The sequence below is a fragment of the Nicrophorus vespilloides genome, unplaced genomic scaffold (assembly GCF_001412225.1).
Source record: "Nicrophorus vespilloides isolate i.1.1-1 unplaced genomic scaffold, Nicve_v1.0, whole genome shotgun sequence".
Taxonomy (NCBI): domain Eukaryota; kingdom Metazoa; phylum Arthropoda; class Insecta; order Coleoptera; family Silphidae; genus Nicrophorus; species Nicrophorus vespilloides.
In genome coordinates, this window is record NW_017097135.1 from 154,677 (window position 1) to 172,830 (window position 18,154).

At 33.1% G+C, this 18,154-nt stretch overlaps 4 protein-coding genes across 6 annotated transcripts; 3 read left to right on the top strand and 1 right to left on the bottom strand.

The window, feature by feature from the left end:
• Positions 1-67: 67 nt before the first annotated feature.
• LOC108559090 (tRNA-splicing endonuclease subunit Sen34) lies at positions 68-1,171 on the top strand (the record flags this gene model as incomplete). The annotated part of the gene is made up of 5 exons (XM_017916232.1): positions 68-240; positions 293-361; positions 417-746; positions 801-944; positions 999-1,171. Coding segments are annotated over exons 1-5 (768 nt in total), but the record flags the coding sequence as incomplete, so codon positions are not given.
• A 1,400-nt stretch (positions 1,172-2,571) lies between these two features.
• Positions 2,572-6,644, top strand: LOC108559076 (staphylococcal nuclease domain-containing protein 1). The gene is made up of 5 exons (XM_017916213.1): positions 2,572-2,693; positions 3,463-3,578; positions 3,640-4,569; positions 4,659-6,141; positions 6,203-6,644. The coding sequence occupies exons 1-5, from the start codon at positions 2,613-2,615 to the stop codon at positions 6,308-6,310; spliced, it is 2,718 nt and encodes a 905-aa protein (XP_017771702.1). The 5' UTR covers positions 2,572-2,612; the 3' UTR covers positions 6,311-6,644.
• Positions 6,645-7,662: 1,018 nt separating this feature from the next.
• LOC108559079 (structural maintenance of chromosomes protein 1A) lies at positions 7,663-12,777 on the bottom strand. The gene is made up of 19 exons (XM_017916217.1): positions 12,546-12,777; positions 12,369-12,489; positions 12,176-12,281; positions 11,777-11,925; positions 11,552-11,720; positions 11,287-11,499; positions 10,983-11,234; positions 10,715-10,929; positions 10,443-10,656; positions 10,016-10,390; positions 9,838-9,960; positions 9,646-9,777; positions 9,516-9,581; positions 9,202-9,457; positions 8,844-9,148; positions 8,663-8,787; positions 8,460-8,604; positions 7,870-8,406; positions 7,663-7,757 (listed from the first exon to the last, which is right to left on the bottom strand). The coding sequence occupies exons 1-19, from the start codon at positions 12,655-12,657 to the stop codon at positions 7,701-7,703; spliced, it is 3,672 nt and encodes a 1,223-aa protein (XP_017771706.1). The 5' UTR covers positions 12,658-12,777; the 3' UTR covers positions 7,663-7,700.
• A 534-nt stretch (positions 12,778-13,311) lies between these two features.
• LOC108559084 (F-box/WD repeat-containing protein 7) lies at positions 13,312-18,154 on the top strand. Of its 3 annotated transcripts, none has more exons than XM_017916226.1 (11): positions 13,312-13,416; positions 14,077-14,243; positions 14,309-14,577; positions 14,634-14,729; positions 14,913-15,158; positions 15,212-15,538; positions 15,597-15,776; positions 15,833-16,014; positions 16,070-16,295; positions 16,648-16,858; positions 16,917-18,154. In XM_017916226.1, exons 2-11 carry the CDS (start codon positions 14,093-14,095, stop codon positions 17,207-17,209), a joined length of 2,181 nt encoding a protein of 726 aa, XP_017771715.1. In that variant the 5' UTR covers positions 13,312-13,416; positions 14,077-14,092; the 3' UTR covers positions 17,210-18,154. The 3 variants fall into 3 exon arrangements, with proteins under 3 accessions (XP_017771715.1, XP_017771713.1, XP_017771714.1); XM_017916224.1 differs by having other exon boundaries at positions 13,314-13,416; positions 14,306-14,577; XM_017916225.1 differs by lacking the exon at positions 13,312-13,416 and adding an exon at positions 13,423-13,710 and having other exon boundaries at positions 14,306-14,577.

The window sequence follows — 18,154 nt, forward strand, 5'->3', positions numbered from 1 at the left end:
CTGAATCTTTAATTTAAATTGACCTGAAGATTTTGTAACGTTGGAATACATTTATTTTTTGATCAATTAATCAGGTATTACATAAAGATCAATCTAGGAGTGTTTAAGGTGGCCTAACGTATATGTAATTAATACATGATATAAATAGAAAATAAAAAATATTTAATTATAATTATTAATTAATAGTTATGATTGACTTGGTTTATCAAAACGGATTGATTTTAGTTTATAAAATAGAAGGTATACACATATACATTTTTAGGTTATACATTTTTTCTATGTTTGTTTTTAGATTGGGAGATACTAAGAAAAGAGTATAGAATAATAGGTAACTTCTTAGGATCAACGCAATATGTACCTGGTAAGTAAAATAAATGTATACAAATCATTTAGAGTAATTTGTTAATATATTTTAGCACTTCCCACACAACTACTACCTGAAGAAGCAGTTTTGCTCTTCAAAAACAATGTGGCACAGCTTGTTAAATACAGAAATATCTCTAATCAGCTGCAAACACTCGAAGAATACAAACAATTTGAGCAAAAGCTACTGGCAGAGGAGAAGAACATTTATGTGGACATGAAATTGAAAACTGTACAGATTTACATTGACAAAATCATGAAAGGAAAACATAAAAAGGGTGACCTAAGGAGTAAAGAGGAAATATTAAAAGATGAAATAAATAAAGTTGTTGTTAATGAGAACAACATGATATGGCCCATTTTAAGTTATAACTCAAATATTGGTAAATTAAATTTAAAGTTTTTATTAGCAATTTAATAATTATGTAATATTATAGAATCTGAACCAGATATTGAACTGCAAAAGGATTTTACAAGGTTAAACAGTAATATAAATAGCATAGTATTTGAAGATTTATGGCAGAAGGGTTACTGTGTTACTTCAGGACAAAAATTTGGTGGAGATTATTTGGTATATGAAGGTAATTTTGTAAAAGAAATTTTTATATTGGAGAGCTATACATTTTCTATTTCAGGTGATCCATTAATGTACCATGCTGTTTTTATAGTTAAGTGTTTGGATGACCCTGAAACAAACTTACATACTAGTGAGTTAATTGCTTTTGGTAGATTAAGCACTTCAGTCAAAAAGAGAGCATTATTAGCCACTGTATCCAATGATGTAGTTAAATATATTACAATAAATTGGCTGGGATAATAAATAAATGTTGTTTACTTTTAATTGTGTACTTGTGTACACATTTTATGTGTATTTTTGAATATATTAACCATCATCGATTTTTTTTTGTCATCTTTGTTGACAGCTGATTATACTTTACAAATATAATTTGTGTTTGATTTAAAGCAAAACAAAAGTATATTGTGTCCAAAGAATATAAAAAAAAACTAAGCACGCTTATATAAACAAATATTAAAAGTATAAAGAGACCTCCATTAAGACTCCGAATTGATACAAATAATATAAACAAATTGAGTCAACTTATGTGAATGGAAAAACAGTTCCTGATATTAGTAGTCATTCTAGTTGCATCTTAGTGTTGTTTGTGATCACACATCTTTCCAAACTTGTATTCGGACATGTTATTTGTGATTTTTTTGTGTGCTTAATTTAATAACACTTACATGTCTTCAAATAAAAAGCCAAAGAATAAAAATAACCGTAAATATGAGAAGCAAAATTAAAAAGTGAGACCAAGTTCTACTTTTTTTTTATATGGAACGAATTATCGTATTTTACAATAGTTTATATGAGGAAAGTTGTTTCACTATACGAGTAAAAATCCGGAAATTTGGAACGGGTTGTGCGAGGTTCTACTGTATATCACATTCGTAAAGGAAATATTTACTTAAAAAAAAATATTGTCCTATTAATGTATTTATGTATTTTTCTTTATTTAAAATAAAATCGCTTTATTGCATTTTACAATTTCCAAATAAAATTATATGTAGTCTATTATTATGTAAATATAATATAATAAAAGTGATAATAGCTTATTTGTATTTTCAATGGTTAATTTCCCATAATAAATTGTAATAAGGAAGTTAACTTCCTATAATATTTAAAAATACACCTGCTTCAGTTAAATATATCAATATATATGTTTTTATATAAATATTAGTTGCATTTGCATATTGAATAACTCTTATAATATACTTTTTCTAGCTGATAATTAGATAATCTTCATCATACTATATTTTAAGTTAAATACAACATTTATTCATTGTAAATAGTTATTGACCATAGATATTTTGTTTCTCATATAATTTTTTCTTAAATAAATCTTCAAAAAAATCAAACCAAAATAAAAAAATTCAAAAGTTGCAACGTTACGATACAAATTAGAATAATATTGCCAACTAATTTAGTTGAGTACTTAGAGCCACCCATAGATAGCTCTATACAGCTATTGCCACATCATTGACTGGTATAATTTGAACGATGGATTAAAAATGGATTTTTATATTAAGATTAAAGCAGATAATAGTAGTATATTATATAATATCATTGTTTATAATCAATTGTTATGATTTAAGGAGATATTTGTTATGTAAATGCGGAAAAGTGTGACGCTTTCACTTAGTCACGTGACCTATGGTGACGTTTGACGTTCCGCCGTCCACAGAATCTGATGCTCAAAGTAGTTGATGGCCCATTCGCGATGACGACCCAGCAAAATTTACCTCCCCTGCACCGTGGAATTGTGAAACAAGTAAGTACAATCTGTGTATAAGTTAAGTAAAATCTACAAATTTGTACATTCAGGAACATTTCGGAGTATCCTATTTCCTCGTAATAACTGAATTTCTGTCATAGTTTGTTGAGAGAGTGTGCTTGGTTGGCATTTGGAGCACCACATATGGCACTACAAAACACAGCGTTTTTCGATATATTATCCGCACGCTTGTTTTCAATTCAAAATGCTCTTTTAATATGCATCGAGAATGCACCGTAAACGAACTTTACAATATTTTAAATATTGATTGACATACATAACCTGCACTTATGAGTTGGCATGTACAAACCTGTAAAGTGCTGTATAATTTTTAGAAAATGTTTACCATTCACCTTTACACCTTCAAGTGCGTTTTATTTAATCTCGTTACAATATACTTTTTCTCGTTACAATATGCTTTTATTAAAACTTTATAATCAAAATAATGATAAATATGCTAATTTAAAAAATAATAATAAATGAATTCATATATTAATAAACATATGCATTATTTGTTTTTAAAGTGAATATATCATTATAAAATGCTATTTTGAAATGAACATTATACATATATAATTGGTTTTAATTGAAAGAATCTTAAAAAAATGTAATTGTAGCTTATATTTTAAACATATGGTGGGCAAATGGAGATTTACTGAGCAAATATGCTACTTATCAGTAGTCAACAATATTTATCAATATTCTTAAGTACAGTTTATCTATGGTTTTTTTTTAATATAATACTAAATATTTCTTTTGTCAATAGGTCCTTTCTGGGGACTCTGTTATCATCAGGGCTTCACAAGGAGCTCCTCCACCAGAAAAGCAATTGATTTTCTCTGGCGTAACTGCCCCTAAATTAGGAAGACGTGCTACCGACGGGTAAGTTTAAAATACATTGCTCTATAGTATCGGATTCTAATTATATACTTATCGTTATCAGTTCCGATGAAACTAAGGATGAGCCTTGGGCCTGGGAAGCTAGGGAATTCCTTCGTAAGAAGCTCATCGGTGAAGAAGTTTTGTTCAGGTGCGAGAAACCGCCAAATGCTACCCGCGAATACGGAGTAGTATATCTTGGCAAGGATTTAAACACCGCCGAAAACATCACCGAGTCTTTGGTGTCAGAAGGTTTTGTTACCGTCAGAAGGACCCAAGACAACTCGCGTCTGTCAGAACTCGAAGATGCCGCCAAGACCGCTGGCAAAGGAAAGTGGGGTGGAAACAACTCTGAACACGTCAGGGACATTAAATGGTCCGTTGATAATATGAGAACTTTCATTGACAAGCAAGCTGGAAAACCAGTAAAAGCTATTATTGAACATGTACGAGATGGATCTACCGTCAGAGCTTTCCTTCTTCCCGATTTCAACCATGTTACTTTGATGATTTCTGGAATCCGTTGTCCAGGTTTCAAGTTAGACGACAAAGGAAAACCAGATCCAAATACTGAAGTGCCTTTTGCGAAGGAGGCTCGTTATTTTGTTGAAGTCAGATTGTTGCAGCGCGATGTTGAGATTGTTCTCGAATCTGTCAACAACAATAATTTTGTTGGTACCATCCTTTACCCCAAGGGTAACATCGCTGAATTGCTCCTGAAGGAAGGATTGGCCCGTTGCGTTGATTGGTCTATTGCGTTCATGAAATCGGGCGCCGATAAACTTAGGGCTGCTGAACGGCAAGCCAAGGAAGGCAAGAGGAAGATGTGGAAGGATTGGCAATCGTCTTCTCCTCAGCTTACTGGCAAAGAGAAGGAATTCACAGCGACCGTCGTAGAAGTTGTTAATGGAGACGCACTGATGGTTAAGCTAGCTAACAATCAAGTCAAAAAAATGTTTTTGTCTTCCATTCGTCCACCGAAGGAAGTCGGCCGGTAAGAAAAGTTTTTATTTGTTTTTCTACTTATATTCATTAGTTGCACTAAATAGTAACAAATAATATAATTATTTATTTCTTTAAAAGTGCTGCTGATGAAGATGGCAAACCTACTCCAAGACCAAAAGGATTCCGTCCATTGTACGATATTCCGTGGATGTTCGAAGCTCGTGAATTTTTGAGAAAGAAACTTATTGACAAGAAAGTGCACGTAGTTATTGATTACATCCAAGAAGCTCGCGACAGCTTCCCCGAAAAGACTTGTGCCACTGTTACAATTGGTGGTGTCAATGTCGCTGAAGCTTTGGTATTGAAGGGTTACGCTACTGTAGTCAGGTACAGGCCTGATGATGATCAACGCAGCTCCCACTACGACGACTTGTTATCTGCCGAAACTAAAGCTATAAAATCGCAAAAGGGTATCCATGCCAAAAAGGATATCCCATCTCACAGGATTATCGAAATTGATGCTGTGAAATCAAAGCAATATTTTTCTTCATTCCAACGTGCCGAGCGTATTAATGGAATCGTAGAGTTTGTGGCCAGCGGTTCCAGAATGCGCGTTTTCATCCCCAAGGAGCATTGCCTTTGCACCTTCTTGTTGGGAGGAATTAACTGTCCAAGAGGAGCTCGCCCAGCAATGGGAAATCAACCTCCAAGTGAAGCCGAACCATTCGGAGAGGAAGCTTTAGCTTTCACTAAAGAAAAGTGTTTGCAAAAGGAAGTCACCGTTCAAGTTGAATCTACTGATAAGGCTGGCAACTTCATCGGCTGGCTTTGGATTGATAACACCAATCTCTCCGTAGCATTAGTTCAAGAAGGCTTGGCTAGCATGCACCCAACTGCCGACCGTTCAAAATATTCTCGCGAATTGAAGAATGCCGAAGATAGCGCTAAACAACGCAAATTGAAGAAATGGAAGGACTACGTCGAAGAGAAGGAGGAAGAGGAAAAGGTTGAAGAAGAGAGGACAAATCCTGACAGGAAAGTAAGCTACGAGGAGGTTGTTATTACCGAGATTACCAAGGAAGGTACATTCTTCGCACAAAACTACAACCTCGGAGCTAAAGCGGAAGCTTTGACCACGAAACTTCGTCAAGAATTCCAAGCTAACCCGCCTCTTCCTGGTGCCTACACACCAAAACGCGGTGACATCTGCGCAGCTAAATATACCGTCGATGAAGAATGGTACAGAGCGAAGGTTGATAAGGTCACAGGATCTTCCGTTACAGTTTTGTACATCGACTATGGTAACATGGAAACGTTGAACTCTACCCGCCTTGCTAGCATTCCCGCCAACTGCGCCAGCGAAAAGCCTTATGCGACGGAATACAGTCTCGCCTGCGTCAGTCTTCCAAAGGACGTTGAATATGCCGACTTAGCCCTCAAATACATGCGTGAAGATACTATGGGCCGTAAGCTTTTGCTTAATGTCGAATACCGTGTACCGGGAGTTCCACCATGCGTCACCCTGATGACCGAAGGCCAGGAAGAAGACATCGCCAAGAATCTTATCACCGATGGACTTCTGCTAGTCGAAAAGAGAAGGGAACGCAGATTAAACAAATTGGTAAGTTACCGGCATCTTTTAATATGTAGAGTCATCAATATTAATCCTTCCATCCTTCCAGATGAATGAATACAGAGCCGCGCAAGACGCTGCCAAGAAGAATCATTCAAACATTTGGGAATACGGTGACATTACCGAGGACGATGCGAACGAGTTTGGAACACGCTAAACGGGGGACCATACAGAGCACCGACCGCCTACATTCGATTAAAGAGTTAAAAATAAAATAATATTATTAAAATATTTACCGAGTTGTGTATTTTGAGCATTAGGTTTTAGTGATGCGTTATTGATACAACATTTTATTAATCTGAACCAATGCCAAAACATTTTATATTTTGTATAATGTAAAGACATAACATGAATGATGATAATAATGATTTTCAAATATATATTTGGGTTTTCTTGTTAATTTTTAATGATCGCACTTTAGAATATTTAGCAAATGTCTGTATAGATAATTTTGTTTTATTTTACATATAGTTTGTATTTTCTCAATCATTTTTTTACACGTTTTATTTTTTATTAATTTATATATTTTTATATACACAACAAAAATCAAGTGGCGGATCTCTTCTATATATATTTTTGTTTATAATTTTTCGAAATGATAATTTTCTTTGCATTCAAGAAATATATTTATGCATTTTTGAAATATATATAAAATTTGTTGATTTTATATAATTCATTGTACGAGAAGAGAAAGCAAAATGCGGAACTGACGAAAAAGATTTATAGCAAATGTAGGAAAATGGCTCTGTTGGATAAAAATATATATAAAGAAAAAAAAAACACTTGTTTCATATTAATTCACCCATCAATCAATTAGATCATTCATTAATTTTAGAGAGTTGATTCGAAAGCTGTTTGAACATCAAAACAGAATATTTCTGTTATAAACTCTTGAAAATTTATTTTTTCAAGGCAGAAAGACTCCGGTCCATAGCACTTTGGCTCAATACAAAATTGTAAATTTATTTTGTTGATATTATTCAGGCACGAAACTACATTTTTATAAATGAATATTTTTAAAATTAAAGATTTATTAACGTTTTTTTTTTCGATCAAATTTTTATATTAAATATAAGAATTTTCAGCAAAAACTTTATGAACTTAACAGTATCCTAATTTTATTTTTTCGGACAGTTTCTATTATAAATAGAACTATTCTATAATGAAAATTGGAGTAATCATGTTTTTTCCATATGAAGTATTTTTTATTCTCCAGTCTAGCATTTCTAAGTCACGCAAGATATAAGATTGACTTGGAAAGAGTACACAGAACTAATAAATAAACAATTACAAAAATACATATTCCTATGGAAATCAGTCATCTATTATGTAATGATTAAAGATGAAAACTGAAAGCTTTTAAAATATTCATATAAATAGAACGACTATAAAAAATACGTTTGGTTTATTAATTAAATTAACCAAGTGTAGCATACATTTCATAAAATTTATAACAATCTGAAATCTAAAAGAAAACGTAAAATATTAATGAAATATAAAATAATCATGTTAACCTTGTCCGCTTTAGTTAATTTAATGAACGTTAACTAGGGATATTTCGTTAAATCCACAGTTAATACTTGACTAATAAGGCAATCACCGGGCTAAAAAATATAGAAAATAATTAAAATTAATGTAAAAAATAATGATAGAACCTTATAGAAAGTTCTTGCTTTTCTGATTTTGTAATATAATGTAATAAATTATAATACTTACAGCAGGGCAAATGCCAATGAGTGCATCTGCATGGGAATAAAATTCTTCTTTCAGTGAAATGACAATGGTTTGCAATGATTCGGTCTTTTGCGTTATATACTTGGCCACTTTGCCAATGTTGGTGTTATCTAATGCAGCATCGACTTCGTCAAGTACGAAGAATGGTGATGGCTGATAACTGTGGATAGCGAACAGCAATGCCAGTGCTGCGACAGTTTTTTCACCACCGGATAAGTTAGACATAGGTTGGAAACGTTTTCCTGGTGCCACGCAATTGTAATTGATTCCATCCAAGTAAGGTTCCTCTGGATTTTCCGCACCTAAGAACGCCTGCGCCGAATTGTTTTGAGCGAGTTTCTTGTAAATGGAATCGATTTCGTTGGACACGTGATCGAAACACTTGGTGAAGCGTTCGTAACGCTGCTGCTTGATTCTTTCAAAAGCAGATTTTGTCTTCTTATTATGCTTCCTAAGACTCTCAAATTCCTCGTTGGTGCTTTGCAACTTTCCTTGAGCTAATTCTAACTTTTGAATCGCCTAAAAATACGAATATTAAAATATATGTCTTGAATAAACTGGACACCATTTACCCTCATGTTAGGAGCTTGAATCTTAGTAAGCGTATCTTGTAGATTTTTAATCGAATTGACCAACTTATCAGCCATTCTTTTAATTTCATCTTTCTCTTCAAGGTCTTTCAGATGGTCCGACATCATTTCATAATCGATTTGAATCCTAGAAAACAAATTATTATTTCTTTTCAAAACGACGGTTTTCAATTAATAATTTTTACCTTGCTTCCCTTTCATACTGCTGAGTAGTACTATTTGTATCTTCGCTTCCAAGAGAAGATTGATTTTGATCTTGAACAATATCTTCCATATTTCCAACAAGCATTGGAATTGCAATGTCTTCCATCTAGCAAACAAATAATTAAAATACACCTAAATATTTCCATTATTTGAGATACGTACTTTGCATTGCATAAGTATTGCATGACGATCGCTCTTTTTGCTTTCAATTTTGTTTTCTAACGAAACCACATTCTTTTGGGATGATTGAATATCTTTAGCTATGGTTCCAACCTCCCTGCGAGCCTTGCCCACCTCTTCTTCCATTGCATCGCATTCTTGTTTCTTCGTCAATCTATCAGATTTAAGTCTTTCGACTTGTCTAACGTCTTTATCAATTTCATCGCGCTGCTTTTGCTCCTGTTTCTTGCACGTCTCCAATCTCTCTTCTTCGTCATTTACTGTCCGTTCCCATCTGCTTACGTTACCTATAACACACTCATCATTACAAATTGCGTAAACAACATAATGAATCATTTACTTTGCGTATCTCGGCTTCTCTCGAACTCCAAGTTGCTAGTAATTCTATTAATTTGCTTTTGGAACTCGAACCGCTTTTGCTTTCTTTCTTCTTGTGTTCTTAACTCCCTGTCTTCATATTGACGGATATTGTTAACACCGATTTCTTGACAGAATTTTGAAAACACGACGTCTTCAACACTGTTCATTTGCATTTTAATTTCTTCAATATGCTGTTCTCGTTGCTGCATACTTCTTTCGATTTCCTCAATGTCCGGCTGAAATATATCAACAAAATGTTACGACTACCAATATTTGGATTAATATGAAACTCACCCCAAATTTAGCAATTTCTTGTGAAAGCCTCGTTAATTCCGTATCAATTACTTTAATTTGTTTGGACTGAAAATATTAAGAATTTGATTATCTTTCCAATTTTAAAAAAAATATATTTTTTTAATCTCACCGTTGTCTCTTTATCTGTCTTCGCATATTTAAGCCTGGTTTCAGTTCCTCTAATTTGCGAATCAACTGTATTTAATTCGGACTCCTTGCGCGATTGTTTCATTGCTTCGCGCAATTCTTCAGTAAGTTTTTCCTGTAAAATAAAAATATTTCATTTGAATGAATAAATGTAAACGTAGTGAATTTTTTTAACCTTTTGTGCTTTCAATTGAGACATGTGCTTTTCATCCCATCTTTTAGCCTTCCTGGCCAAATCCAAACTACCTCCAGATATGATTCCACTTTTTTGATAAAAAGTACCATCTAAAGCAACAGCCTAAAATTGAACAGAATTAGGTAACTGTAAGATAAATATTCTCTAATTTAATTACATCATATCGTCCACCGATGTCATAAGCCACTTTCATGGCATCATCTGGAGTTTCGCAAATCAATGCATTGTTTGCTGCGAACAACACAGCATTAGAGATGGCTTGAGGTTCAAACTGCAGGACATCATACAATAGTTTAACACCTTTAGGGTCCGTTATATTCCTTAATCTCTCTTTCACTGGTTTCATGAGCAAATAGTTGATTGGCAAAAATGTTTCTGATTCTAACATTTGCTCTTTTAAATATTTAATGCAATTTCTAGCGGTTTGTTCGGTATCAACGACAATTGCCTCCATATACTTTCCCAGTACTTTTGTAATAGCAACATTATATCTTTTGTGGGTAGGCTGACACATATTAATTAACCGGTCATACTGAAAAAAAAAATATGTGCAAAATGTGTTTCTCTTTTTTTCATCTGCTTACCACTCCGGGATAATTATCTCGAAATCTTTTAACAATTTCGGACTTCTTTTTTCTTCTAGAATCCTCGTGTTTGTCGGTACGAGCATCACCAAGCTGTTCACAAACATCTTCCAATTCTTTTTGAATTTCCTGAACCCGATCTTTTGAAGATCCAACATCAGATTGCAACGAATCTCTCAAATTCTTTTGGTCCTTTAAAGCTTGTTCGCTAGTCCTTTAAAATAAAATAATTATTTAATTTCCTTGTAATTACGTTAAACGTTAAATATTACTTAATATGTTCAAGCAATTTCTCAATACGCTTTTCCATTTCCTCCTTTTCATGCTCTTTTTGTCTGTGTTTGTTTTCAGCTTCTGTTCTCATTCTAGAATAATTATCTAGCCTATCCTGGTCCGCCTTTTGCTCCCTGTTGACAGAATCTAAATCTTGCATATATCTAGCCGATCTTTTAGCAGCTTCTTCTTTTAATCTATGATATTCTCGGACCTAAAAAGATAACGGTCATTATTATCACAATATATTATTGTAAATTAATTCACTTGTTCATCTTCAAGGTGGACATCTCTTCCTTGACTTTGAGATTCACCAGCAATAGTGGACTCATATTCTTCTTTAGAAGATTCAACCTCGGCCAATTCTTCTTCTAACTTCCTAATATCATTATTATGAGCTTCATCCGCTTTCTTAGCCTGCTCCAACGTTTTCGTAGCACCTTCCAATTTCTTCTGCATATGAGTTACTCGTTCTTTAGCTTTAATAAACTGAGGCTTTTTCTTAGATATTTCCACTTCCTAAAAAACAAAAGTATTAGCGTATATTATATTTTAATTACAAGGCTAATACCATTTCACGAATATCTTGCTCGATTTTGGCCAATTCACGTCCGTGTCGACTCTGTTCCTTCTTTTTGTCTTTTAAAACTTCTTCGGCTTTTTCTTTTTTCCTCTCAATCTTTTCTACTTCTTTCATCTTTGACTTCAATTCACATTCCAAATTCTTCATATCTCTCTCATTATGAAAGAGTCTAAATAACTGATGTTCAACCATTTTCTCATTCTGCAATAAAAATTATATAAACATTTTGTCTAAATCAAATGTAAAAATTTACTAAATCATCTTTTAAACGAGCATATTTATCTGCCTCTTCTTTTTCAATTCGAGCTTCCTTTCTTTCTGCATTGTATCCCTTTTTCTTTTGATAAGCAAAGTTGATTTCTTCCTGGGTTTTTTGCATAGCTTGCTTACACTTTTCATATTCTTCTTTCAATGCTCCTGATCTTAAATTCATAAAATTTCAAATAAACATTGTTTTTAAATTAAATTAATACCATACCCACTAATTTCTTCAAACAATGCAGTCATTTCTTTAGGATTTTTCATTGCAACACTTTCAACAGCACCTTGAAACACTAGGAAATTTTTGGCCTTTACATTTATCCTCAACTTTTCTAATTCTGATAAATATTCCTGGCTAGAGACAATCTACAAAAATAAAAAACAACAATTAATTTTGGGTTAACAAAACTATAAAATTGTTATTAAATTTAAAACATAAATAAAATATAGGCAAAATGGTCAATAGACCACTGTATATGTATCTACATGTTGTAAAAATACTAACATGTAGATTTTATATATGTGCCAGCTTAAACATTATTCATACAGGCTTTAGAGAAAAATGTTCTGTTCTGCACAAAGTATGATAACATTTGAATGAAGTCATATCAAATACCTCATTATCAATTCTATATTCTGATGAAGACCCTTGGACTGATCTTTGAAAAGCTTTCTCTTTCAATTCATCATCATCTAAGTAGAAGACAGCAGTAACAGAAGCACTAAAATCAATAGAGAATTATTATCATATTGCTGATTCTCATACAAGCCCAAAAATGTTAAATAATATAACCAATAGGAAAACACACCTTCGAGAAATTGGTTTGCCAATAGCTGCTCCATGTATTAAATCACTAAGCCTTTTCACACGTAGACTATGTGTTCTTTCACCCATGACAAAACTAATAGCATCCATAAAATTTGATTTACCTAAAACAATAATATATCATTTCCCATAAAATTGTACAATAAGAATGCTGTTATACCAGATCCATTAGGGCCAATAACTGCATTGAAAGGTTTCAAAGGTCCAATAATACGTCTTCCACGATAAGACTTAAAGTTCTCCACCTCGATGTGCTTCAATCTAGGTGGCATTTTGAAGGCACTTATTCAAATTGAATTTTTTAATAAATTAAACAATAAACAAGGGTAAACAAGAATGGCGTTTACTATACCAGTAATACCAGTTAGCGCGAAAATATCAACATACTACCAACCAACCACCACCAACTTTGCAGTGTTACCAATAGACGCTAAATTAAAACTATTATTTATACTAAGCATATTTTATGCAAATATCGTTAATAACAATATTAAAAAATATACAAAATATTTTATATTGATGTAATTATGTATATAATAAATAATTATGGATAATGTAAAGCCTCTTAATAAATTGTAGAATAGGAGAATATTACAATTACAGAAACTATTGAATATGATCTTTCTTAGTTATGCACAAATAATTGAATATTTACAATCATTCATTGAAGTTATTATTTATAGTTGCCAATAGTTACATTTATATTTTAGTAAATAATGTTACTCTTAATTATTTAATAAGTGAATTTTAGAGCTTTAACAATTATTAAACATATTTATAGACATTTAAGTGTTGTGTAATGACAAAACGATATTTCATTTCTTGTGTCTATAATGCAAGTAATTGAATTTTGCAATAAGGACAGATCAAGATGATGAGCTGCGAGGAGTTGGCTTCAGTTGGCTTATTGGAACCGAGCAGTGTTGCCATTTTTTAAATACTTGGTGAGAAATGCACCATCGTGCAGAGGTGACAGCAATAAAACGAAAACGCAGTATTTTAAGAATGGCAGTCAGTGTACTTTTCTGAAAGTAGGTGCTTCTTAATTTTTCCTCGCGATTTTTTTTTCTTGGTAACAAGAAAGCACGTTTTCTGTACATTGTTCTCGACGAAATACACTGTGTTTTTTTTTTGTTTCGATCAGCGCGACGAGGATACAATTTGTAAATCGTTTGCGATAGTGTGGAAATTTGTTTACTTTCTTTGAACGGGCTTGGTCTCTTGCGATGAGCACATTTTCACCCAACCCCATTCGTTATAATCGTCTCAAAATATTTCCAATTTCCTACTCGCTTTCGAGATCTTGATAATAGCTCCACTTTAGGGTAATTTTTTTCCACTTATTTCTATTTAGGGGAATTATTTACCGCTTTTCGTTTTCATCTGTTTTCGGACCTGTGTTTGCAGTTCGTTAATATTTGCTAATGATAAAGGACAATTACAAATGAACAGATTAATGTAAACACTCGTGGGTGGCCAACCACGAATTCTTCACTCATTTCGCTCACGTTTTACCATCTTAAATATTCAATAATGTTTGCATTATATAACTTGCAAAATTTAACAACTCAAGGTCTGCAACCCATTGTTTTGTTTTCCTTATTTTGTCCATTGCAATCTTTAATCTGAAGCTATGTTTGTGATTATTAAGTATATTTGTTTCTATATACATTGTTTGCTTTTGTTTACAGATAACATATCCTTAGAATGGCAGAATCATGTCCAGCAAATAAAGACACAATTAACTCACCAGTCCAATCTTTGCTGGATCAAAGTGAAAATAAGCAAGAGTGCACAAGCCCAAGTCCTACAGAAACTGTTTGTTTAGACTCACTAAGCATTGATCCTCCCAATGAGTGTTAGTATATAAATATTTAAATTATACATATATACAGTATAATTTGTACTTAAATATTACAGCAGTACCAGGACCTTCAAGCATAGGACAAATCCAGCATGAATGTAGTGAAAATAACCTGCCCAATGGAAACCCTGGACCATCTCATTCACCAACAAATTTAAAGAGTGAACCTTCACAGAATACTAAAAACACATTTCTCGGTGAACTAGGATTAGGTGAAAATGATGAGTATGAAGAAGAAGCAGAAAAAGAGGAAACTTGGGAGGATTGCATTGAAGAGCAATATAATGGAGAATCTAATGATGATTTGGAGGTAGCAGTTGAAGCTACTGTAAATACAATTTGACTAATAATTTAAATTTTGTATTAATAGTAATATCATTTTAGGAAGGATACTCAGTAGATGGTGTTTCAGAATCTCTTGAACCTAATGAAAATTTGAATTCAAATCAAAGTAAAATCATTTCATCTGAGATAAATTGGGTAATTTTTTATTATATTTATACTATGTCCCACATATATATTTATAAATGATGAATTTAATTATAAATGATTTAGTGTTTTTCGACTATTACGTGATTAATGACTAATCTTCTCACTGATTAGTGGCCCCTATAATCAAAATAATGTTATGTTGATTGGATTAGTAATCGTATTTTTTTTTAGAGAAAGAGGAAACTGGATATGCAGAATGGATTTCCTTCCAAGCGATTATCTAGAACTACAAATAAGACTGTTACAACATCAGCAACGAGTTTGCCAACGTTGCAGGTGATGCCGAGAACATCACGATATAATGTTTTCGGCAGTGGTGTTCCTTCAAACGCGACTAGTGATCTGATAAAACGAGCGCCAATTCCTTCCAAAGACAATCCACCGCCAGAAATGATAGATTGGCTCAAGCAATTCCAAGTAATACCATTGAAATTGAACGAAAGAACGAAATTTAATTGCATTCGTTTCAGAAATGGACAAATGCCGAACGTATTTTAGCAATAAACGAATTAATAGCACGATGTGAACCTACGCAAGTAAGGCACATGATGCAGGTGATAGAACCCCAGTTTCAACGGGATTTCATTTCATTGTTGCCTAGGGAGTTAGCACTTTCGGTGCTCTCATTTTTGGAGCCTCGCGACTTGCTCAGGGCCGCCCAAACTTGCCGCAGTTGGAGATTTTTAGCAGAAGACAATCTACTATGGAAAGAGAAATGCAAGGAGGCTGGTATAGATATTGTTCAATTAAGGCGCAGTTCGCCGCGGTCTCCAAGTAATCAGGGATCACCTTGGAAGGTAAAATATGGCATACTTTATTCGTATTTTTTTTTAATATTTTATTTATTCTCTTCAGGCAGCTTTCATGCGTCAACATGTAATTGAAATGAATTGGAGGAAGAAACCATTGAGACCACCAAAAATGTTAAAGGGTCATGACGATCATGTCATCACTTGTTTGCAATTTTGTGGAAATCGTATTGTTAGTGGCTCTGATGATAATACATTGAAAGTTTGGTCAGCAACGACTGGCAAGGTAAATATCGGCGCATCCTTGTATCTGCTATTAAATATTTCATAATATATTTTTAGTGTTTAAGAACTTTGGTGGGGCACACAGGCGGTGTTTGGTCATCTCAAATGTCTGGTCATATTATAATTAGTGGAAGCACGGATAGAACGCTGAAAGTCTGGGATGTCGAAACCGGAGATTGCATTCATACACTTTATGGGCACACCTCAACGGTGCGCTGCATGCATTTACATGAAAATAAGTATGAATTGAGAGTAGTTGGTTAAATAAGACGGAATTCATTTGTAAAATTTTAGGGTTGTTAGTGGTTCCAGAGATGCTACATTGCGTGTATGGAATATACATTCCGGCGAATGTTTGCATGTTCTTGTTGGACACATGGCCGCAGTTCGATGTGTTCAGTACGACGGTAAATTAGTTGTTTCAGGCGCTTATGATTATATGGTAAAAGTTTGGAATCCTGAGAGAGAAGAATGTTTACACACGTTGCAAGGACATACAAATAGAGTATATTCATTACAGGTATATATTTTATTTATACTTTTTAAAATTACTTTAACAAAGACATTTTGTTCAATGATTACGTAGTAAAAGGTTTGACATATTTGTCGAGTGATTCATTCCGAATATGAAATGATGACATTTTTTTATGAGAACATAGGCATTCATTTGTAGTCTACTAAGTTTCGCAGCTTGCATCAAGCATAAGTAGGATTTTATTAGATATGAATTAAATTTGATATGATCATTTGAATAACTTTCAAACTGATTATTAATGGCTTGACAAAAGTACTCTGAACTTATCTGACTCAGTGTTTATGGAATACACAATGAAGATGAATCTTTCTGATATTACTGTTTTTTTACATTTTAGTTTGATGGAGTACATGTTGTAAGTGGATCACTGGATACGAGTATTCGTGTTTGGGAAGTTCAAACTGGCGCATGTAGACACACATTAATGGGTCATCAATCTCTTACATCAGGCATGGAACTAAAGAACAACATTTTAGTATCTGGTAATGCCGATTCCACAGTTAAAGTATGGGATATTGTGACTGGACAGTGTTTGCAAACGCTATCAGGTATATCTTTGCAATTATAGAAAGTTGATCGTTAATTAATTTCATTTGTTTTGCGTAGGTATGTTTAAACACCAGTCAGCCGTAACTTGCCTCCAATTTAATAATAGTTTTGTGATAACTTCTTCGGATGATGGTACTGTGAAATTGTGGGACGTTAAAACTGGGGAGTTTATAAGAAATCTCGTGGCATTGGATAGCGGCGGATCCGGGGGCGTGGTTTGGAGGATCCGTGCCAACGATACGAAGTTAGTTTGTGCGGTTGGTAGCAGGAATGGAACAGAAGAAACGAAACTTTTAGTGCTAGACTTCGATATAGACTCAAATTCAAATGCTTACACCAATGCTAGGTAATTACAGACTTAAACAAATGGAATGAGGATAGTGCGAGTGCAAATCGTTGCGCGAAAGTTTAAGAAAATCCGACCTGATGCTATTGGTTTTACGCCAGTTTTATTTTAATATTTCCATCAGAAGTCAACAGCAAGTGAATTAAAAAACGGGAAACAATTATTGTCATTATCTTATAATTATTTTTTTTAAGCAATTCAACCGCGATTTGAATATTTTTATTTATATATCTATCTCTTTAAGTTAAAAGTATTAATTATATGTGATATGGTGGGGTCGATATCATCAGATAAGTTTTTCTTGAACTTAATAAAAAGAAAACTAAATTTTAAACTAATTAATTTAGGTGAAATTTCATAATTTTTTTTTGGACTGAATAATTCCACATTATATTTCTGGTGCTTTAATTTGCAAATCTAAATGAAATGTTACAGTTCATTTATTTAAAATTCTTTCTTAATTGTGTTGCATGGGTCCAAAAGAAAACAAACGAGAAAAAAAAATATTACCAAAAAATCCACACCAAAATTCATGACGAAAATCGTGACAATTGATAAACTTCTTATTATTTAATTTAAATTTACTATGTTAATTACTTTTTTAAAACTGATATTATATCTGAAGGAACCATTTTTCATGCTAATTTTCTTTTTCCTTTTTTTTCATGTAGTGCTTAAGTTGTGTTAAGTGTTCTGATCATCTTTTATACATAATTTATGTTATTCTTCAATTTTATTCTAGCCATTGAAGGTGTTCTTGTTATTATTTATTTTTCTTGGTTTCAATGGCTTTTTAATATATTTTGTTCTTGTTTTGGCCAAACAATTGTTGCAATGCAAATGTATCTGTTCCTATATAAGAAGAGAAGAAATGATTACTACGGCATCAGAGAGACTGATAATTATTGTTAGGTATAAAGAGAAAAAAAATTGTACAGCCATTTTAGAT